The 24,468-nt window shown below is 35.9% G+C and overlaps 1 protein-coding gene across 1 annotated transcript in view; it reads right to left on the bottom strand.

The window, feature by feature from the left end:
• LOC149560762 (phospho-2-dehydro-3-deoxyheptonate aldolase 2, chloroplastic-like) overlaps positions 1-15,375 on the bottom strand; it is a 39,448-nt gene extending 24,073 nt beyond the window's left edge. The window contains exon 1 of the mRNA XM_089824785.1: positions 14,651-15,375. Within this exon, the coding sequence (XP_089680911.1) occupies positions 14,651-15,130 (480 nt within the window). The 5' untranslated portion in view covers positions 15,131-15,375. The remainder of the gene's footprint in view (positions 1-14,650) is intronic.
• Between the last annotated feature and the right edge of the window lie 9,093 nt (positions 15,376-24,468).

Below are 24,468 nucleotides of genomic sequence, written 5' to 3'. Positions count from 1 at the left end.
ACATTCATAAATTGGATCCAAGAGTTGGAGAAGTAATTTGAAATGGAAGATATGTATGAACATGATCCAAAAAGAGTAAAAATTGATGTCTCCAAGTTGAAACCACATGCATTCCTATGGTGGACAATGTGAAAAGCTAAGAAAAAGTCAAGGACAAGATAAATTTGAATTTGGCCTTAGACGGTGAAACTTTTGAAAGCTCTATTTTCGCCCTTATATCACCAACAAAAAATGTTGTAAAAGTTTCACAATTAAAATAAATAAATCAGTCAATGCAGACGTATTAAACAATTTATAAGACATCAAATTTGAATGGATATACAAGAGAACAAAGGACGAGCGGCAGCCTAATATGTGAATAGGCTCAAGTTTTAACTAGAAAAACTTGTGGGGAAAGTTCCTATTGTAGATGAGACATACAAATATGCCTTGAAGGATGAAAAGAAACTAAACCAGAAAAAACAAATAGTGGGTAAATGGGTGATAGCTATGAAAGAAGGAAAATATAGTTAATTTAGAACTAACCGTGGGTGAAGAGTCAGAAGAAGACAAGAATGTGAAGTTTGACTTTAGAGGAAGGGGGAGCATTGGAGGTAGAGGACAAGGACGAGGGCCTTCAAGAGAGTAGTAGTTCTTGAAATGATTTATTTATGATGAAACAAATAAGGCCATAGACTGCCCTTGAAAACTAAAAGAGTGATGGTACCCCAAGAGGAAGAAGAAAGAAGCTGAGTTGGAAGAGAGCCTGATGTTGACAAGAACCCTAATATCTAGGGACAAAGAAGCCCCTGACCCTGAAGCTTATTGGAAGAGGAAGGCAAACAAAATAGCACAAGTTGTGTAAAGTAGTTGTAGTGGGTGGATCTACTCAAAATATGGTAAAAATAGAAATGGCTAATAAATTATAGCTTGTTTGCATTCCAAAAACTAACACTTACAAGGTTTCTTGATTAATGAATAATCATAGTGTGCTTGTGGATAAATATTGTTTTTTTGCTTTTTTCAAATTGGTCTATATGCAGATGAAGTGCTCTATGATGTGATACCAATGGATGCATGTCATTTCTAGGCCTTATGATCGGAACTTTATCCATTGAGGTACAGAAAATACTTATGACACTCATTATAGAGGAAGGAACATATGAAGTAGCATATTTTTCTGTTCTACCAAAAGCTAGATTTGAGCTTGATGAGAAAAATGGTCTTCCAGACCATCCAAGAAAGAAGACGGAAAATTTGAGAACAAAGGAGATAGATAATTTGAAGAGGGAACTACAATCAAAATTTGATGTGGAGCTACAACATGGTCCAATGGACAAGATCATAGGTGAATTTAAACGGTAGTGTTAATGAAGTTTCAGCTGATTGTAATGGGGTTGAAGGGAATAGTAAACTATGGAGATATAAGCATGATCAAAAAGTATCTTCCATGGATGTGAATAAAATCCTGGGTCGAAGTGACAATCTCACTCAGTATGAGAGTGGTAATGTGAAGTATGATAGGGATGCCAGAAAAGATTCTAATATTCTGTGTATTCTAGAGTAGCACAATTTTATTGGCCCAACTGAATGGTGGAATCAGCACTGGACTCCTCACACCAAGAAGCCTAGAATTAGAATGTTTGGTAATGACTCAAAACTGTGACAAGGAATCACAAAAGAATACTTTGATGACAGGTTACTGTCTATTGATGGCAATGTTGCCCGGTTCTTTTAAACGAGGAGGTTCAAAATTTTCAAATATGGTGAAGAAAATATAACTAAAGAATTATCCTGACTGACTTTTCTCTGCATTGGTTTTTTCTGCAGTTCATGCTTTTCTATTCTGAGCAATTTTTTTTGTGTCTATTATGGGCAATTACATGCAATGTGTCAGGCTGTAAGGTCTTACCAGTTATGACTAATGAAGCAATTATAGTAATAATTCTACAAGACCTCGCAAGATCCAAATAACTCCTAGCAAGCCCAAATCTGTAACACCATAGCAATCTAGTAGAATCCCCAAGCAAGATCTAAACTTTTTCTCGCAAGCCACCAAGCAATCTCCTTGTTTCCTAAACCCACATCATCTACTAGCTCTACTCTTAATGCACAACTCCAAATTCCTTCCTGAACCTCTACTTCTTCTTACATTGACTTTTCCCCCTAAAACACTACCCAAAACCTCTTTTTATACTTGTACGACTAGAAGTCGGCTTGTTACATATAGAACCATCCCGAACCCAAAAAAACATAGCATGCCTTAAGTCGGCTTACAAAAATCATTAAATGCACATAGGAGAAAGGACCAAGACCACATATAGGTCCTCACATGTCCCACAATCGATCCACACCACGCATACTAATTGCACCAAGTCATCCAATCAAAACTCTCAAGAACATCATCGATAAGCCAAACTACCAAGCGTCAGTAATGAGCACACCTAGCAAGCACGTTTGCTGTGCTCCACAAGCATCATCGAGCACAGGTTCTATCAAGAAGAATATTAACACCGAGCTCCTTTAGCCATCAAGTTCCTCAAGTGAAACTATAACCAAGAACTGCCCCAATAGTAACCGAGCATCACATCCTTTCAACCGAGTTCTCCAACTCCAAGGTCAACACCACTTCAACATATAGGATTGCCAACCACCCTAGGATGCTCCTGCATTAGACACCTCAGGTGCGAAAATATGTTCTTAGTAACTAGAAGAACATCCTTTGGGATTCAACACATAAGCCCCAAACTAGGTTCTTTACATACATGTCCTCCAAGTCTTCAACTTGTATACTCTTGCCTTTGTTCCACTTCTATAAGTCCTTCCCTATGACAAAAAACTTATTACTCTATCTCTTAACATCCTTCCTCTGTGTGCCACAAATCTATTTTCCACGTTGATCTGTAATCCCTTGAGAATCCTTCAACTCAACTCAGCTACCAAAACTCAAGTTCCTCCTACCGAGTTCTGCATTCTACAAAGGAATTAGGGAAACTTCATGCTACCCTTCTCAATAGTAAATACATTCTCAACACGATCATGCACTACCTTGCAATCATACCGCCAAGGTCTACCAAGTAATATGTGAAAACTAATCTATTGATGCCAACTTTGTACCACTACATAACATATAGCAATTGAATACTTGACATGGAATATCAAATACTCAATCCCTCTCTTGAAAAGTAAATACTCATGAAGATCATGAGAAAAAAAACTCCAATGTTCCTTACACCTGTGGATACTAACTCAGTTATATTAATGTGATTTGTTGGTTAATCACGTATGCAGCCTTACGTTGTTCATTCAAAGATTATCGAACTCTCATTTTGATGATGATGATGATGATGATGTCTGGCTTTGTGGAGTATATGAGTGCCAAATAATGTTGATGGTGATGATGAAGGGTGCGTGTTCAAATGACTTATGCTTTCCTAACTTCCTTCTCAATTGAACTCCAACTACTATACTACTTGTTGCCCTACTCCCACTCCTATGAATGGAAAGATTAGCAAATGGATAGGGATCAAATTTGATGAAAGGTTACCAGCGGTTGTACCTCCATAGATGCGATGATTCGAGGAAAAAAAAACTAGAGTACAAGGCTTCCTAACCAGCTACTAGGATGCTAGTGGCCCAGTTTATAGATCCCTATGAAAAATCCACTAATATCACCATACAACTATCCATCTATTCTTACTCTTAACAACTTTCTTGAAATAAAAATCTACTTTTAACAACTTCAATGGAATTTAATTCTAACTATTGGAAGTAGAAACCATGCAATGACACCAAGTGTTCTTATCACCATGCAAGTCACAACAATGATAAGAGAAGCAATTTTGGTATTATCTTAAGCAGCAATTTTCTTCAACCCTTTTTAACTTCAACTATTGAAAGTAGAAACCATGCAATAACACCTAGTGTTAATCACCGTGCAAGACACAACAATGATAAAGAAGCAATTTTGGTATTATCTAAGCAAAAATTTTCTTCAACCCTTTACAAATGAGATCAAATGGCCTTATATAGGGGCCAAAATTACAACCAACGGTAGAGATTAAGAGGAAAAACTGACGATCTAGATCGAATCCCAAAAACCCTAATTAGGGTTGCCACCCCATCAACCAATGAGAAGGCACCACCTCATCAATGGACCAATGAAAAAAAGTAAAGTGGCAACCAATGAAAAGGCACCAAAATGGTAGCCAATCAAAATCAGACACCTATCCTACCCAAGAAGGGGGAGAAATTGCCACTTGGGCTTACATCAAATGATCTTCTAATATAATTCTACTCTTTTCTTTCATCTTTTTAGCCAAGGCAATGAACTTGGCTAGCTTTTCATTGACTTCCTTCATGGGAGGGCAAAGCGTGTGCTTCATCTTGAACTCAGTCGAATTCATCATGTTGCTTTTTGCTTGCAGTGTCTTCTCATGGTCCTTCTCGTAATCTTTCGAATATCCAATAAAGGCATTGAGGGAGGCAAGGGTGCCCAAATGTCTCTTCTTGATGGTAACCTTCCCCAACTCATCCAGTCTCGATCCAAATTCTATTCATCCACCGTATCATAATCTTCTCTTAGCAAATTTTCATCATCTTCTAGTTGATCAGGAATATCAAGGCCTCTCCATCTGATTGCCCTCATCATGCCCACTAACAATCTTGAGAAAGCTATATTCCTCATGTGAAAGTCATCCTGTGCATTGGCCCAAAAATATTCTATAGTAAGAATATGCTTTAATGTATTTTCATGAGATGCCTTAATAAGATCATTAGGATCAAATCCTTGTCTTGCTCTATACCATTCTAGATGATATCGCTCTAATTCTTTCTCCATAGCTGCAAAGGCGATGGGATTGGGGCAAGTATCATTGTCTATTCCAAATGAGAAGCTAATCCCTGTCTCACCTTTAAGTTTCATCATTTTGTCATAATGCTCAAGTTGCCTAGCCAACTCCATCAAAACTATCTTGTCGGGTGGGTACCTTGGAAGTCTATTTGGACAAACTGTACTTCCTGCTACTTTAATAGATGTAAATTGTGGAAATTTGATGAACCAACTCCCATACTTCTTAAGTTTTACTTGCGCTTCCAATGAGAGCCTCTTAGCAGGTTTCCCTTACAATATCCTTGTCGTCTTCATGGAAAAGGCGTCATAAAACATCTTATAATCTTCGGTGTTGTGCAAATGAAGCTGTGGATAGCACTCGTGCACCAAACATTGCCCTAGCCCATTGCCAATCACTCCAAAGGCCTTAAGTCCAGGATTTTCATATAGTCTCGCAATAAAATAGAAAAGATAGTATCCCATGTAGAATTGCTTTTGATTTTGTATTGTTCTTAGTTGCAACTCTAGATTTTCACTTATAATTGTAGCCCAATCAAATTTTCTCTTTCCATTTTCAATATCATCGATAAAGTAGTACATCTAGTTCTCGAATTACATACCTTGAGCCACGCTCATGATTCGGCTAAGAAGCACAATTAGATCGCTATACGCCGGTTTGAAATCTGACTTGGTGAGCTTTGACGATTTGGTAACTCCCTTCTTTCCTTCGTGCAACCAATTCTACTTTAAATGAATGAAGTAGGCCTCTTGATTATCCTAAAATAACTTGGCCGCTTGATCCATCATTACCATTATCATGCCTTTATGCTAGAGAATATTGAACATTTCTTTGACCACTTGTCCATTGATGTTAGCCAACACTCACTTCCCTTCATCAAAAATGATGGACTTGGTAACAATATCAAACTGAGATGCACACTCCATTACCAATCTTGGACAAGGCAAGGTAGGAGGAAAAGCCACCACATGTACAATTCCACTCTTGTAGATCTTCTTCACCATGGGGGATTGTCCTCCCTTCAATCTATCCCTCAACTATATCTTGTTCACTATACCAATATTGGTGTCACTTATTCGCCTCACTTTCGAGAAGAAGGCGGTCTTAGGTATCATGTCTTCCTTCTCTTTTTTGGTATCTATTCCCTTTGGATTCTTGCTTGCACGAACATCTACCATCCTAGACACTTATTTATGCCCCTTCATTATAAATGATATGGACTACACTTATCAATCTCCAACCTTATTTCTATCAATGGAATCTAACTTATTTCTGCATTTCCAAATCCTATCTCTACACTTATCAATCTCCAACCTTCTTTCCTACAGGTGGGACTACCACTTATTTCTGCCTTTTCGTTACCTTAGGATGGACTACACTTATATCTCCCAACTTCAATCCTAGGGTGGTTTAGCTTATTTATGCTTCTCTAACTGTCCTATCATGAAATCTACACTTATATCTCCCAACTTCAGTTTATCAATGGAAATGATGAAGTGGTGGATGAAAAGTGCAAGAAGAAGATAAGGGAAATGAACCAAGCAAGAACAAGGAATAGAATCCACCTTTAAAACCAATCTTCACCTCTAAAAATGAAAAGAATTTTACCTTAAATCTGTCTTTACCAATAACTGGTCCCTCTTCAAGTTCAGATCAGATCTTGGAAATTTCAATCCTCCTTGCAAATAATGATGCCCTAGCAAAAATTAGAATTCACCAACCTTGCAAAACCTACCCATTCTACTGAATTAGACCTTAAATCACATTGCCCTTTCACCAAATAAAAATCGCCTAATTTTGGAAGGAGAAATTGCTGCCAAAGATAGAGAAATCAAACTTCAAAAAAAATTGCCCAAGTACGAAAAAATTAGATCTACTCAAAAAATCATCCTAAGGCAGAAATTCGCCTTAGCAAGAAGGAGAAAAAATGCCACCAAAAAATGGAGAATTTTCCCCAAAATTTGCTTCTTCTAGAAGAAAATCACACATCCAAGAAGGGGGAGGAAAAAAGGAATGAGGAAATAAGGTGTGGGGGGGGGGGGGGGGGGGGGAGCCCCTCTTATACCAAACTTTTTGCCTCTACATGTGGGCCAACCTTCTTGGAGGGGAAACAAAATTAAGTTAGTCACTTAATTAATGGCCCAAATTTATATGCAAGATTAAAATTACTTAGCCCTATAGTGAAATTGGCCCATTTAATTGCTAGTTTTGATCAAAAATTGCAAAATAGAAACAAAGTAAGCCTAGGAGATGTCAAAATTTTTATTTAATTAAGTTCTGGCAATTAAAATATCATTAAAATCGAATTTAGCAAGCCAAAATCAATTTTCAATTTCAAATTACCAATTCCTTTTAACATTTCTAAAATTCTCTAAGCAAAATTTCAACCAAATTAATGAGATTTTGCAATTTAATCCAATTTCAATTTTGCAATACGATTACAATTTTTTAACAAAATAAATCTTTTTCCTAGTAATCAAAACTCAAACTCCATTTCCAATTTCACTATCAAAAATTTCTTTTTTCACCACAAAATTCAAGATTTTCCAAAACGACTAAATCTAAAAAAAATCATTTTGAAAATGCTCCATCTTATACAATTATATCAACTGTTCAAAAAAAAATCTAAGTCCAAAATTTGCAAATTTATCCTGCCAGATATCGTTCTAACCATCAAAAAAATGTTGTTTTTGAAACCTATTTGGCCTAAGGATAAAATTACATGTTCCGAAAAATCAAGTTTTGCACCGGGTCAAAACAAATCAAATCCCTTCCTAGCCCAAAGGCATCCAAGGTGTAAAATTTTCAAATCGAAAACCTCTCGACAATTCTGAAAAATTTGCTAAGGCAACCAAAAAAGGGGGTCCCCAAATTTTTTTGGGGCGATGGTGTGAAAACCTCACAACATACTCATGTCCACAATATCACACAACATCTAATCCACATACTGCCCAATCTGAAAATTAACAAGACAATGCTCCCTCGCTTCCAAAGCATGTTCATCTTGCAACTAACTAATCCTATAAGGATGAGGACTGAACCATCTCTTCAACAAATAGGTTATCAGTACTACCACCATCGACAATCACATTCTAACATTTACTTCCAGACTTGCATTGAGTCCTAAAAAAATTTCTCCTTTAACAACGTTCCAACATCCACTTACCAAACAATACTCACCGAACCAACAAACTATCTTCCACCTTAGGCTCAATTCACTGAGTCTTCATTCTCATTTACCGTAGTAGCTCTTTTATCACCAACCTTCCTATCAACATTGGGACATTCAAAAGATCTATCCTTCTTCACCACACCTAAAACAAGTACCCTTAAATCTACCTCTACTTGTTCTTCTCCTCGGTTCAACAGGTTTCGGTTCATCTTCAACAATTTGTTTATCCATCACTAAGTGATCATGCTTAGCCTTCCCTTGGGAATTACCTTGATGTCTTCTCTTCAACTTATCTTCTTCTTTCAAAGCATACTGATAAGCATCCTCAACCGAGTCAATCTTCAGCATATACCAATCTCATCCTAAATATTGAATCTCAAACCATTAACATATCTAGCCACCTTTTCCTTAGAAACTTCTCTATGTCCAAACCAAATTGTTAACTTGTAAAACTCCTCGGTATAATACTTCACAGTAATTTCTTCCTGCTTCAGATTCTGCAACCTCTTAAACAACTCAAGTTCATAATCAGCAAGATTGAACTTTGCCTTCAATTTAGTCACCATCAACCTCCACCTAGTGATTTTTATTTCACCTTCTTCTCTATCTCGTTGTAATTCTTTCCACCACTAAGCAACATGTCCTTTCACTTTGAGCGGGTCACCACCATCTTCTAACTCAAGGTAGTCTTCCAATTCACCAATCCAATCAATCAAGTCTTCAGGATTCAAAGTACCTGAGAAATTAAAAACATCCATCTTATGCTTCAGCTTCAACCGAGCTTCAGATCTATCCAATTGACCAGTTTTGTCCTCCATAGATCTCTCCATTTTATCAGTTTTGTCTTCCACAAATCTCTCCATTTGACCAGTTCTATCCTCACCACTAGATCCAACAACCTCAAAGTCTTCAGCAACTTCCTCATAACCATCTTCCGTACCTACTTTCCTCGGTACACCATCTATAGTTCTTGTGATCTCAACAACCATATCATTCTTCATCGACTCCATCTTAGATCTAGAATCTGATCTAACATTCTCTAAAATTTTGATCTCTACAGCATCACAGAGATCTATAATCACCCTAGGGTCCAATCTGCTCGCAAGCATCTTCCAAGATCTTCGAAAACCCTCTACAAAAAATGCCAACCAAATCAAACCTTCACTCTGATACCACCGATGCAGTGCAAGGCCGAGTGAACCCAAAATGGAGGTGACCAAGCCCCTAGCAAACAACCACACACCGGAAACACAACACAAGTATTACATCCCAAATTTTTGCTATATTATATAATATTCTAGCTGTTGGAAAACTTCATGTGAAATCAGTTGTTCGATAATTTCGTTGGAAATAACCGATCTCGTAAATTTGGTTATAATAATAATATTGTTGAGATATTTTGATTCATGTGAAATGGTATAGTGATTATTAGTTAATATATCATGTGAATGTTAGTTAACCGTTAAGATGAAATTTCATTAGCATATGCATATATATACACCAACATATCATAAGACTCAAGCAAGCTTGAATATATGGTAGGTGATATTCTTATACCAAGACATGTTTAGCACCTTGCTTTTATAATCTTTTCTTTGGCATGGACATGGACTTTATTTAATTATTCTTGATCAACCTTATTTCCACCTTATGACATGGAGCTAATAGTTTTATATATTATTATTGTTTGTCCTTTTTGAATTTTCAATAGAAAGCAGCCTTGCAATGTTTACACCACTTCCATCTTGATTTAACTAAACCCACGTGGGAGGCCTTACCATCTTGGCCAATACAAGTTTATATCGTGTTTAATGATCCCTACGGGATAGACTCTTTTCTTGATAATATTCATTGTTCTCTCTCTCCAGTCTTTTGCAACATAGCCAAGCATTGAGTAATTTTTGCACTACCATATAATATTGATGCGACTGAAGTCATTGCTAGAGCCGAAGCTCGCAATTTCAGGCTGTGAATTGTTCATTGACCCAATCGAAAGTCTTAGAGCCACCAAATACGTCAGACCGAAACCAAAAATCAGGTCATGCATTTAAATTTCCTTGTATTTATCATGCCATGTCTTCTATATGTGATATGTCAAGATTATTAGGCTCGATTATTACTTCAATACTTGTAGCAAGGTTCAAAGCTGCACATGTTCATTGATCTAAAATAATCTTATGGATCTACTTGTGCATTCGATCATTGCTATATTGTGTTAAGAAATTTTATTAATAAAAGATCTGAGCAAGGAGTTCCATACAAAGGCATAGCCGATATGTCCCTAAGATGGAATACTCTCTTTTGCAATATCAAAACAGAATTAAAAGCATAATATCATGCATAAAACAGAATTAAAAGCATACTATCTTATGATGCCATAGGCCGAAAAAGGCATGATACATGGTGAAGGAATAAGAAACCATGAATCATGAGAATTCCTCCAAGTATTAAGGAACATCATGGTCGAGCTTAGGGAGGACACAATGGAAATCCCTGTAGTAAAAGGGAGCAAACAAATCAGTAATATTACCTTGAAAAGCATAACTTAAAAACAAAAGCTCATGGTAATCCGTTTGCATTTTTCTTGTTGTAAAGTTGAGCGGTGGGTGATCGAACACATGAGATGCCCATTCAAAATTCTTGGCCAAGGTAGTAAATGAAATTTCTCACCATGGTCACCAGAGGTCGGGGTGCAAGCAATTGTAAGATAGGCTGGTTGGAATGTGTCCACAATCTTGACAGTTGATTAGTCAACACTCTAACACTAGGATGCTCAGTGGTTGGATAAGGGTGTCCCAAACCAACTCCCAAGGTAGGGAGGGTCTTTTTGGTTGAAGATTGTGAAGGGACACCAAGGGTCCACGGTTGGGAGGTTATGACCATGGAAATGCTTCTCCTCTCTTCCAAATGCCAAGACTTGCACCACTCTGTTTCATCTATTGCTTTTACACTAGTAATCTTTTTGTTTAAGTTTCATTTGTACTTCCTTGTTAAAATATGTTGTTTATCCTTAGAATATTTTATGTTGGAAATGGTAATTAATAATTGAATGTCATACAAACTAATGGTTAAACGTTTGTTATTTCTTATTTATGTGCAAATTCCGAATGTAGTAGATCATATTTTCCTTTCCATGTGAAGTAGCATTAACTGTATCTCTTTTCATTAAGTTAAGAATTAGATCTATTGTCTTTATTTAAGAATTAATTAGATTCTAAAATTAATATGCTACAAGATACAAGATCTAATAGATTATCCAACTCTTTATTCATTAACAAATGATTACATACAATGTGTTGGGTTGTAAGGCCTTCCCCATTAACAACTGAGCAAGACCTTACAAGATTTAGATTACTCTTAGCTAGCCCAGATTTGTAACACTACAACAATCTGATAGAAACCCCAAGAAATCTCCTTGTTTCCTAAGCCCACAATCAACTACTAGATCTGCTCTTAATGCGCAACTCCAGACTCCTTCCTGAATCTTTGTTTCTCCTTAAATTGACTTTCCCCCTAAAATACTACCCAAACCCTCCTTTTATACTTGCATGGCCATAAGTCGGTCTGTTGCAATAGAACCATCCAAACCCCAAATAAACATAACATGCCTCAAGTCAGCTTACAACAATCATTCAATGCTCATAGGAGAAAGGACCAAGACCACAAATAGGTCCTCACATGTACCACAATTGATCCACATCATGACCACATGCTACGCATATTAAAGGCACCAAGTCGACCTATCAAAACTCTCAAGAGCATAATTTAATGAGCCAAATCACCGAACGTCAGCAACTACCACTGAGCAAGCCAAGCATACACTAAGCACACCTAGCAAGCACATCCACTGAGCTCCACAAGCATCACTAAGCACATGTTCCACTAAGCAGGATATTAACCGAACACCACAAGGATCACCAAGCTCTTTCAGTCACTGAGTTCTTTGGCTAAAACTATAACGAGGAACTACCCCAACAGTAACCAAGTATCACCTTCTTTCAATCGAGTTCTCCAACTCCAAGGTCAAAACCACTTCAAAATATAGGATTACCTATGTTACCTAGGGACGCCTTTCCACCCCTAAACCCGAAGTTTCGGAAATGGGGATGGTTTCGGGGATGGGGGGACAGAAGGGGACGTTTCCCAGACGTCCCCATTTAGAGAATAAAATAGGAAATGTGTCCCCTAAACTTCAAAAACAATCAACGAGTCTCCGAATCACGTTGACCGTTTCGGGGACTATTTTTCAATTTCCTAACGTCTCGGGAACTGCATAAAACATTTCCTATTAAAATTTATTGAACTCAAAAAAACCATTAAAAAAATGATTTTCTAGTCATCTGCAAGCTCGGACTTGTCGAAGTCAATTTTTTTATAAAACATATTATAAAATGAATGATTAGGAGCAGCTTTCATAGTATCTTTGTTTTCATTTTGAAACTCGGGATGATAGTGATGGTGACTTTGATATGGATGATTAGGGGTAGCTGCCTTAGTATCTTTTGTTTTCATTTTGACTTTGATGTTTCAGACTTTGGAGTGTTTTGTCTTGACATTATAATATTATATGATCATTGATAGTTGATACATTGATGGAATGATTATATAGCAATATGATCATTGATACAATATAGTTGATACTTTAAAAGTTTAAAACTTTAAAATTTGAGTCTTTATCTATTCAACGTTTCCATTTTGTTGAGAGTTGATGTTTTTCATTCCCTTATTTGATTCATTTCATTATGTACTAATGTTATTTTAAGTACTTAATAGACTATTGAAAATGATGCTATTTAGAATTTTCTATGATGATTCAATTAGATGCTGATTGCTATGCTCTATGATCATTGATGAATCATTATTTGATTAATGGAATCGATAATTTTAAACTATATTGTTGTGATGAATGTAGAATTGACGAATATATTTGAAAATTCATATATATATATATATATATATATATATATATATATATAAAGCCGTCCCCTGTTTCAGCAAAAAATAAAATCGTCCCGGAAACCCGTTTCCCCATCCCCCCGTCCCCTCGTCCCGGAAACTTGGGGTAACATAGAGGATTACCAACTACCCTAAGATGCTCTTGCATCAGGTTTTCTCCTATATATAGGAAAATAAGGCTCTGTTGTAGGTAGGATCTATAGGGGCTGTGAAAAGGAGATGAGCATTTTCACCATGTTTTTTTGTGTAATCAGCTGTTATTTTCTGTTCAGTAAAATACAATCCAGAGTTTAGTTTTGTTTGTTTGATTTCTATGTTTTTTCATACATCATGGAACCATTATCTCCATTTTATGTCTTTATTATATATAATCTCTTGGTTCTTTTTTACAGCTGAGGTGCAGGCGCAGAGGCATTTATCTGCATCACGTTGGTTTTTACCGAATTTATGACACAATTCTAAACGAATAAATGATTCTTACAGTTAAATGAACTACAAATGATTTATAAATGCACAGATTTCAAAGCATTATTGACCAGATTGTCAGCACATGAGCAAAATTAAGTGAGCTGAAAACAAAACTGTGGATATTATGATATATATTTACACATATACTAATACAGACATATGTGTACGAATATGTAAATATTTTGTGCCTGTAAACACTTCTGTTTTATAAGTTTGTCAGTAATATATAAAATTACAGCCTTTCACTGAAAAGATGAGTTTGTTTTCTGTATATTTTACATGCCACATTTCAAACTCATAATATGTTCCCTATAACTGACTCAACTAAAATTGGTATTTGACACATGTACTTAAGACGAGTGTATCATATATGAAAAAATCGTGTATGCATGGTATATACATGTACTCTCACTTATACAAAGATGAGTTTGTCTGTGTCGAACATTAAATTGGTTCTATTTGCTTCATGTTGATTTCCTTTCACAAATGAATGAGATTTTGCTCTCAATTTGTTTCCAACCTAGAAAGGAATAATGTGTTTTAATACAAAATTCTGGATACAACTAAGTCAAAGTATTCTCAATTGCAGAATTCTTTCATGCACTTCTATCCACAATTCTCTACCGAAATGTGGGGCTAGGAATGCAATCTCAAAACTTGAATACCGTGCTCCTTACAGATGGAAATTATCTCAGAGAGAGGGAGAGTGAGCATAGTGGTACCCACAATCGACCACGAAAAAATTATCTCTCACAAACCCATATATCATAACATCACCAACATGATTGTAAGAATTGAGAAGTTCATGTGCATGTGTGCGTTTGTAGAGTCTTGAGTACAAAAATAATTCACAGCTCCATAAAATCTCTGTTATCCACATAATTAACAGGATCATCAATGGGTGAGCCATAGATTTTACACATGTGACCTTATTGATGATGATCTGCAATATATGATAGATCTGTACCAGAGATATGAAAAAGGATGCACACAGGGGCTCCTCTTATACACCAAACAACGTAGCGACTTACAATATATACAATCACTTCTCCAAACCCTTCTTCAATGTATAGTAAGCCCACTTACACATTTGAAAACATTAAAACGCAAGCACCCATCATAGCACCATCGATATGAAACGTCAGAGCATATGTCTGTTGATGCAACATGCAATTCAGCGGCTAACTAGGTATATGAAAAAAATCAAACTGGTACCAAGGAATACCTTGACGACAGGCATTTGGCTTCCAAACATGAGAACCACAGCCATTTGCAGAAGAACCCTGAAAGTATCTCTGATGTTGTTTGCATTGAATTCCTTGAAACTTTCGGCACAGTCACCTCCCTGCAAAAGGAAGGCGTTCCCCAGTGCTGCTTCTCCCAGCATTTCCTCCAATTTCCTGGCCTCCCCTGCAAAAACCAGAGGAGGAAAGGCCTCCAACATTTTCAAGACAGAGTGGAGCTCTTCCGTGTTCCCGTAACTGGGTTGCTGCAGGGCTTTCTTGGATCTCCAACTGCCTGGATTCCAGTCGGGCAGGAGACCTGGAGAAGAGGAAGTTTTAACAGACTTTTGCACTGCTTCAACTTTCAAACACTGTTTCTTCCTGTTCTTATGTTGATGATGGAAAAATGTGGGTAAGGTGTTTGAATTGCATTGAAGGGGCTTGTTTGTTAAGAAGGCAGGTTGTGGACATATAAGAGCCATCAGGGTTTGCTGGAGAGATTCGTTTTCAGATATCGGAGTTACATGGAATAAAATTGACAGAAACGCAGCCAAGATCTTTTAAGGATGCAGGACAATCTGAAGGTGACGAGAAATAAGAGAAGGTCTCATATAGCAGCTTCTCATGAACTTGACTAAAAGCAAATAGAAAAATAATGTGTCATTGTACCATATACTAGGTAGATAACAACAGAAAGGAGTTGGATCCCTACAGAAGATTCCTAGTCTGAATTGTAGAGGATAAGAAGATACGACCTGAAAAATAGTATTTAAGGGACGACCGAAGACTTCAGATCAAACTGATGAAATAGTGGACTGGGAACGTCTTTAGGTGTTCTTCAAATGAACGAGTTTTAATAATGTAATTATTTTTTATCTTGATTATTAGTCCCTCTTCCCACTTGTATCATACAATTAATTTTTAGTTTTGTTAGATGCAATTTCTCAATTTAGTTTGAGCAATTATATTTAAATTTTTTTAAAGATCTTTTCAAATTTTATGAAGTTTCATAATTAAGATATATTTATCAATATCAATAAGTGTTATTTATTATTGTTCTAGTTGATTGTTCTAATTGATTGTGAATGAAAAAAAGTAAGATAAAAGACTATTTTTTAAAACATATATTCTTACTAATGTGGAGGAATTCAGGGTCTCACCTTATCCCAAAGAGGCCAACTCCCTGGCTGACCAACTTTCTAATGTAGGGGTGGAGGGCTCCTTAGAAGAAAATTATGTGTTGGGAAGACTTTAGTCAAATCCAAAGTTAAGATTTGGACTGCAGTGATGAGTTCTCATCCTCTCATTAATTTATTCTTGAGACCCATCAACCTTGGGTTTGAGTACCTTTGTAAGATTATGGTGCTCAGTATTTTAAGCTCTCTTTTTTTTTGGTTGGCTTTTTTCCCATACTCAATTTGGCTCCTACTCGCTAGTCTAGAGATGCACATGACCTAAGCAGAGGTGGTTGGGGATTAGCACCTAGATTTAAAAACTCAACTTATCTAGATTCTATAGATTGGGTATGTTTGAAGGATGATGACAACACGTACTTTTATGTTTTTAGATGTGTTGGAGTACATGACATTCGTTATACAAGTTAGGCATCCTTAGCTAGGTCTTCAAGCAATAACGAAGCCTTTTCAGAATTGCGGCCTTCTCAAGACTTCCACAAGTCTTAAAAACTCATCTTTCATTCTTCTTGGTCAATATTTGAGTTGTGTCTAGTTGCTCTCCTCTTACAACATGGGAAAATATTTCTCCCTCTCCATTACTAAACAAAATACATCATTTGAAGGGTACATTTTGGTCATCTGTCTCCAACACATCTTCAAGATTAATCTTGAGGATTTCTGGGTTGCGATTAAGTTGTTTTTTGGGGCAAATTTTTTTTTTGAAAAGGGCTTGCATCCCTAGTCTAACTTGGAAATTTCATCCATATTCATGGATTTGGGCCTCATGGTGGAAAATTCAAAGCATGGATTGTTACAAGAGCAGCTTTGGAGTTGAAATGGAGTGGGCACTTGAACGACATTATCTTGCGAGATGAACTAGGAATTGGTTTGCACATGGGAGACCTATTAGAATATATAGTCCACCAATATAACTGAGAGTGGGGGTGAGGGGGGGGATCAATTATCCAACTAATATCACAATTATCAACCTTATTAAGCTTTAACCATATGAGCAATATAATCAGAAACCACAACAAGATACTCATGCACAATAACATCGTATATGTTAACTACGAAAAATCTTGATAAGAGGAAAAGTTGCGATGGGGATGGTACCCAGAAGATGATGTACTAATATAAATATTCCTTATTAGAGGATGGGCCCTGTTAGGAGTCTATAACAACATTCATTACATATCACTCCATGTTAGGAGACTTTGAATCCCTATTAGGAGATTCCAACCCTGTTAGGAGTTTTGGAAGACAGTTGGACCCATTGCCCAAATAGGTCCAAGGGAAAGATCAATGAATGCACTATACAAATGTTCTTTGTATTATTCCTTGTAGAATAATAGAAATGAATAGTACTACTTCTTCCTCTTTATGTCCTATCAACCGTACTTTTTCTCTTTCTAATCTTGTAACCAGATCACAAATTTTGCATCCAATAATCTCTTGGATCGCTTACTCATATTTAGTAAACACTCTTCTCCTTTTCACACTTTGCATGTACTTCAATCTTACAACCATCACAACATACTTTACAAACAAGGAAAACATCTTTCCCTTATATCATAACTTCAAAATAATTCCTTCAGTTGGCCTTGAGGCTTTCCCAATTCATTATAATAAGATAATTAATTAATTTACAATTACAATAGCATTGTCAGCTCAAAATCTATACAACTTCTCACATGTGTGACACTAGGGCTTGCGCATCTTCTAACATCATCATCAGACTATCATAAGTCACAAGCTAACCGTGCATCAACATATTATATCATTGCCAAAGGATATAATGAAAACATCAGAACCACTTCTCAGGTACTCTATCTCTATACGGGTGATCCCACAATAATGGGTTTCACTTTTCGACCAATTTTGACTCTGAAATCAATATTTTTGCAACAAACGTCACGTTCAAGTGACTATATCTCCAAAACTATAAATAATTTCAAGATGACATAAACTAGTGATTTTGAGTACTTTGTTCCTACTTTGTAACCATATTTTTTAATTTTAAAAAAAAAATTATTTATGTCAATTTTTTTTATCTCCTCCAAAAAGTGGTACATAATAAAATTCAATATTTTAAAAAGTGACAGTCCGTTTGACACACATAACTTTTTTTCTAGAAATGATAATGAAGTAATTCTTTCTGCATTGGATTTGTAGCATCAATATCCAGTGTCTGCATTTGGTTTGATTTATTTTTGTTGAATATGAAGTTTTGAAGTGACATGAACCGTAATTCAGACATACGTTCCGTTTGACACAGATAATTTGAAGTCAATTTATCATAAACCATTTTTTTTTTTAATAGAAAGGTATCTCAATAAGCCAATGCCTCCATATTTTTCAAAAAAAAATTGACCTAATTTACTAATTTTTCCGAGGTGTCAAAGTCAGTTGATGTTCAATCGGTAATGAACCTATAATGAGTTAAACTCATATTTGAAAGTCTTAATGATTAAATTATGTAATAAAATTATATTCGTTGGAAAGCTTGCTCCGAGAAGCACATTTTGACATTTGTTATTTTACAGTAGGAGATCATTCTCCTACAATTATGGCAGTCAAAAGAGCAAAAAAAAGAAAAAAAGAAAAAAAGGTTAAACTTTTTGTGATTTTGCATGTTCGTGCGAACATGGCGTTCGCGCGAACACGTTTACCATGTTCGCGTGAACCTATGTTTGCGTGAACATATATATCACATATGTTCGCGCGAACATGATTAAAAAAAAGGTTCGTGCGAACATAATAAGTGTGTTCGAACGAACATATGGTAAACTCAATTTCTCATTTTGAAATTTTTTTCATTTTTGTTCGTCCCACTAAAGTGGAACCCATTATTGTGGGTTCACCCATACTGCTCTTTGTCAATCAAGTACAACTCCCATATGTCTTTGACTTACATGTTACGCATTAAACCTTCACATCAAGACACTGTACTAAACATGTCCATGAACGGGCATCACCAAACAATCAAGACATTGTCCATACAACTAAGATCTTTGTCTACTACTCTATTAGTCTTTAAAGACTTACTACTATGTTGACATCAATGACAAACATAGTCATGAATGCAACATGTCAATACTCTCCAATGCTTATGATACTCCCCCAAAGGAATATCATCAACATTCATGCTAACAATCTCCCCCTTTGGCATTGATGGCAACATAGATGAAAAACATCTAAGTTCCAAGAATACCAAATAGTACTTTATTGTTGTTGCTATTGTACTCATTTTTTCAAATCCTCTTCATCAATCAAATCTAAAACCCTCTAGAACACTACTTTGTTCTTCTTCTCTTTTACGATCGACAACAGTTGTTCACACTAAACAACTCATGATACATCAAGATTCATTATGCTACACATCTCCCTCATAGAGATATTCCTCCTTCTTTACATGAATCTTTCTAAATCTCCCTAATAAAGTAGAGATTTCTCATATGCTCTTCTCTTATACATACCTAGGAGATGTTTTTCATGCATATTCTCCCCTATTGACATCAATGACAAAAGCATCATTATGTTAATTTACTACTCCAAGTCTTCAACCAGCTCAAGTTTTTAAAGACATTATTCAAGACCAAATACCAAGAGTCCTCAATGACTCAGCTCTCAACATAAACTCCCCCATATAGGAAACATTAGCATTCAGTCTATTCTAACAATAGTGTTATGTACCACTAGATTGATGCAATCTCTGCATCATCTACTCAAATGTAGACAAGGGCATAACCCCAAGCATACCTCTCAAGTACTCAAATGTATCTTTAGGTAAGGGCTTCGTAAAGATATCTACAATCCAATCTTTAGTACTCACATATTCCAATATAATCTCTTATTATGTTGTCTTCTCTCTCAAGACATGATACTTAATAGATATATGCTTAGTCTTAGAATGCAATACATGGTTCTTAGACATACTTACAGTATTTGTGTTATCACAGTATATGATAATAGGTTCTGTAAATTCTATCCTGATATACTTCAACATTTGTTTCATCCACATAACTTGATTACAATTGTTTGGTGTTGTAATATACTATGTCTTAGCCATACTTTGTGAAATACAATCTTGTTTCTTGCTTAGCCAAGCAACCAATTGTTAGTGAACAGATTGTTCTCCAAGAAAATAACATGCAAATATAACCCTGAATGCCCAAGTGAGAAGACTAATCAGCACTAACAGTTGGATAGGTTATCATTGAATTGATAACCTTCCTCTGAATTTTATTGGGTACAGCTCCTCGTGTAAGATATACAATAAATTAATTGTGGATGCTTTTAACTAGAAAGCACAAAAGGATTACAAGCATCTATCCCTAAACACAAAGTAGATGCGTAAGCTTAATAACTGACAAGAAAGAAAAATAGAAAACAGAAGATTACACAAAGTTCATTTGTTGTATACTACATTACAAAAGAACAAAGATCAAAGAATCATTTCCATCCTCCTAAGAAAATGAAGAATCAGAGCTTCAAGAGATCTTGATTATCAAAAATTTATTTGGAAAACAACAACATCAGATGCACTTAAAGAAAACTGAAAGTTACGAGAAGATAACCATTAGTGGAAAGTAAACTGCATAAACTCAAAGTTCTAGTTTGCAGTTATCTTTCAAACCTCCCTTCTTTAAGATGTAAAAGACTACATAGATCTTATTACACACTACATCAGATTTACTATCTAGAAGAAAATGAAAACCCTCTCCCCTACATTACATTTTGAAATCAAATTTCCCTTTAATAACCAACACAAAGTCTAGCAAAATAAAGCTTTGTCTTGCTACAGCTCTAAAGTCTGCCTTCTTCTCTTAGAGAACTGGAAAATATCCCCCATGGAAAACTAGAATCCTCTCCCTAAAGTAGCATAAAATCTCCTTCTAAAAAGGAAAAATAGAACCCCCTATTTTCTCCTTGTCTACATATTTATAATCTTCCTTCTTCTTGTGGCTTTTCAGTTATGTAACTGATTCTTGGAAGTATGTGTTATTTGAAATCATCCCTCTTTTTAAATTTGAATCTTCCTTTAATAGAAATAAGAATTAAATCTTACGAGGGCACATATGCCCTCTGATAGGTGGCATATATCTGATGACTCATTGGATTCCCCTCTTGATAATATTGAGATTCATTCTTTCTTTTTTTAAATATATGTTGCTTCAAATATCCACCTCCGGATGAACTATGCTTTATTAATCCCTAACTGGAAAAAGTATTCCATTCCTTCCTGGAACTCAAGGTCTAATCCTTTCCTTGTGGGAATAAAATTATCATTCCTGAAGCATGTAGAGAACAAGAACTCGAGTGAACAGTTTTGCAAATTGAGTTCCCCCACATTCAATGATTTTAGTGTGGTTTTCCTGTATATCTGATCTTTCATCTATTTTCACGATGGAGCCATTAGTAAGCAATGCGCCAACACTGTTCTTTTTACAAGGATTCCCATAGAAAAGCCATGATCGACATACTCTATTTTTGCTACAATTCATAATGACAAATGGTGCTCCCCATAGAGTCTCGGGTTGTTTTCTTATGTATTTTTCCAATCCATATCTGATTTTGGGCTAACTATACCATCAAGAACCCATGTTCTATTTCCTTTTCCTTCGTGCCATAGTGTGCATAGGTCTCCCTTTTCATTTTGAATGCCACATCTTGAGACTTAAAAAAAGGTTGTCAATGACTTTTATTTGCAACTATATATTTTCCTTTCTTAACAATTCATAAATTATGTTTTGTCATTAGCGATATGCATTCGGGTCTCTCAAAGCCAAATGTCACTATCTTTTACTTTATCTCCAATCGCAATCTCTTTAATGTGTCTTTTTATTCCATAGTGCTCCTCATCTCGCAAACTTGCACTATCTGGTGACCTCATTATAGGTGGTCTGGCGCTTTCTTATAACCTTCTCACAGATTTTCATGCTATATTGTCTAAGACTCCCTTCGCCTTTCTCGCTTCCAGGAAACCGATTACTTTAATATAATTTTGGATGCTCATTTTGACTCATCACCCAGGCTATTGAGTTTCCTTCAGAGTTATCATCCTAACTATTCAAATGAGATCAAGTTTGAGGAACGTGAATCTATGATAGCAACCAACAGAGAATGATCAAAGTAATACTCAGCATGTCTTAACCAATCCAAGTGAAGGAGGTACGATGATATACAGCTTGAATGATAACAAATATTATGCAGAATGATAACATAGTCAGAGTAGGTGCCGATACAAATCTAGAAAAGGGGATCCGCATATATATATATATATATATATATATATATATATATATATATATAACTTCATCATGCCAATCTCTATGCTCACACCTTATGATTTCCCTTCCTTGAGAAACCAGAATCTTTCAATTATGAGCACAAAATGTGGATAATCGGGTTCATTTGAGCTTCACAACATCTCTATCCCATTTTCAAATATGAATGATTAAGGCGGGTTCCTAAGTGAGTCATGACATATGTTTCTCGTACATCAAACTCATTCAATATGCTTGTGCTAATCCAAAAAATACATTCATTAGATGCATTCGGATCTAAGCTTTGTGGAGAACTGGTTTTGATTCTTTTGGTATCATGAGTTTGAGTTTATTATGCATTGGAATTGCCAGCTTACACCTGCCTTATACCAGGAAAACCATAGGTTCCTTATACATGGGAATGATCTTTAATTGAAAAATACATTAATTGTACTTACATTCTATATTGGGAGCATCAGCAGCTATATCATCCTATCATGTTTGAATGACACTAGGCTTTAATCACACAGACCAACCACCACAGTAAAAGTATGAATGTTTGATGTGCAAGGGATTGTATTAAAATATGTTTTTGATTTCCTCCAACGTGATGTCATCAATTTTTATGATATGTAGCACCCAAATATGATGAGTCAAGTCATTTGCTAATTACTTAGAAAAAATTTGATCTTCCCTGCTTCAATAATCAACTCAATGGTTCCATTCAAACTAATATTTTGATCGTGATCTACATGTGTGAATGTTTGAGAGCACACAAGTATTTTCCCTTAAGTTGTGAACCTGTGAATTGTACCTGAACCAGGTGAACTACAATGTACCCATTGAATCAAATTTGATATTCAAAACCAAAGCCTCTACCTCCAAGCTGAGTCATAAAAGGTGGGGAGATTTTCTTATCTTTTCTACTGCATTTGATTGCATTAATGCCATTAGGAAGGATCCCTGAACTTGGCTTTCATATGGACTTTGTATCACAGAGCCTCCAAGTTGAAATTTGATTTCGGCATTGAACTTAAAAATAGATAATGAACTACCCTGAATCAACTGATTTGTATTTCAAACCACCTAGAACCATTGAAACCATGCCACTGAATCATATATGTGAACCTCTCAGAATAGATCATCAAACCTACATGAGCACATTGAACTATTTTGAACCACTTTGAACTTCAGTTCGAAGTGGTTCTAAACTATGCACTTGAAGTTTTAAAGTCATGTCCATATCAGGTACTAACAGGGGCTCTAACTGAGGGACTATTTTTTATTGTAAAAATAGAGAACTCTAGCAATCTCTAGCTAAAGACGAGTGCCTTACCCATTGAACAATAGATTTTCCAAGAAGAGAAAGTTGGGAGCTACTTGTAGAGAGGGCGGAGGGGAGAAGGGCAAAGCAAACAAGCCAAAACACCTCAACTACCAGCAAGCACGAAGCTTGCACATTATTCAAACTACCACTATGCAAAACAAAAACTTATTTACAATATTTACAAAGGTAGGAAGAGAACCTACCATAAGAACTAGAAGAAAGAATAAGTTATGTGAATCCATTTACCGGTTGGGAGAAATAGGAGCCTTTCTGAATCAAAAAATCATACCTCAATAGAACAGTTCCAAACCATTGCTTGTTGACAACTCTTTCAATGCCAAACTTTAAACTGACAGCATACATGCATATGTTGATCCAACACTCTTTTTCGAACAACCATAACTCATCATAGTACTCTCCTTCACTTGAGAATTGATCTTTCACATTCACAAGATTAGATCCTACTTCGAGCTAAAAAACATAAAATATAGAAACCTCACCAAAAGATGACGCGCAATACTCAAAAATGTTGTCCTAAAGATTCAATTCTTACACATGGTCATGGTCAACTTGCAGCCATAGAGACGCCTCATTCAACATGGGATCAACCCTTGGATATATATTTTCTCCATTTCTTTTAAGGAACCAGCTGTCATCAAACATGCAAAAAAATTCTATCCCTTTCTCTTTCCAAAATGCCATCACATGTTTCAGCATTTCTCCCACAATCCAAATCAGCAAAACTATGCATAGATCGATGAAAAGAAAAAAATTCAATGAATGCTTCATTCTCAATCTGATTTGAACAAATACCTAAGACATCATCAAAGAAATGATTCGGCTTGAGTAACAACAAGAATGTGTCTATGATTTCATCTTCTTCATTGAGAATTGCATTCTCCAACATATTAGCTAAGTCACCGCTAGATTGAAAGTCAGCTTCATTTTTCTTTGTCTCAACAAGAAATTTAGCGAAAGTGTCTTCATCCAAAGGCATCTTTGCCTCATCTCTATGAAGGATTGAATCACCATAAAGAGGGTTGATTTGA

This window comes from Cupressus sempervirens, chromosome 4 (genome assembly GCF_028749045.1).
Source record: "Cupressus sempervirens isolate cs-2001-9-10 chromosome 4, ASM2874904v1, whole genome shotgun sequence".
Taxonomy (NCBI): domain Eukaryota; kingdom Viridiplantae; phylum Streptophyta; class Pinopsida; order Cupressales; family Cupressaceae; genus Cupressus; species Cupressus sempervirens.
Note: the sequence above shows the minus strand (reverse complement) of the source record. Positions and strands in the feature narration are given on the sequence as shown.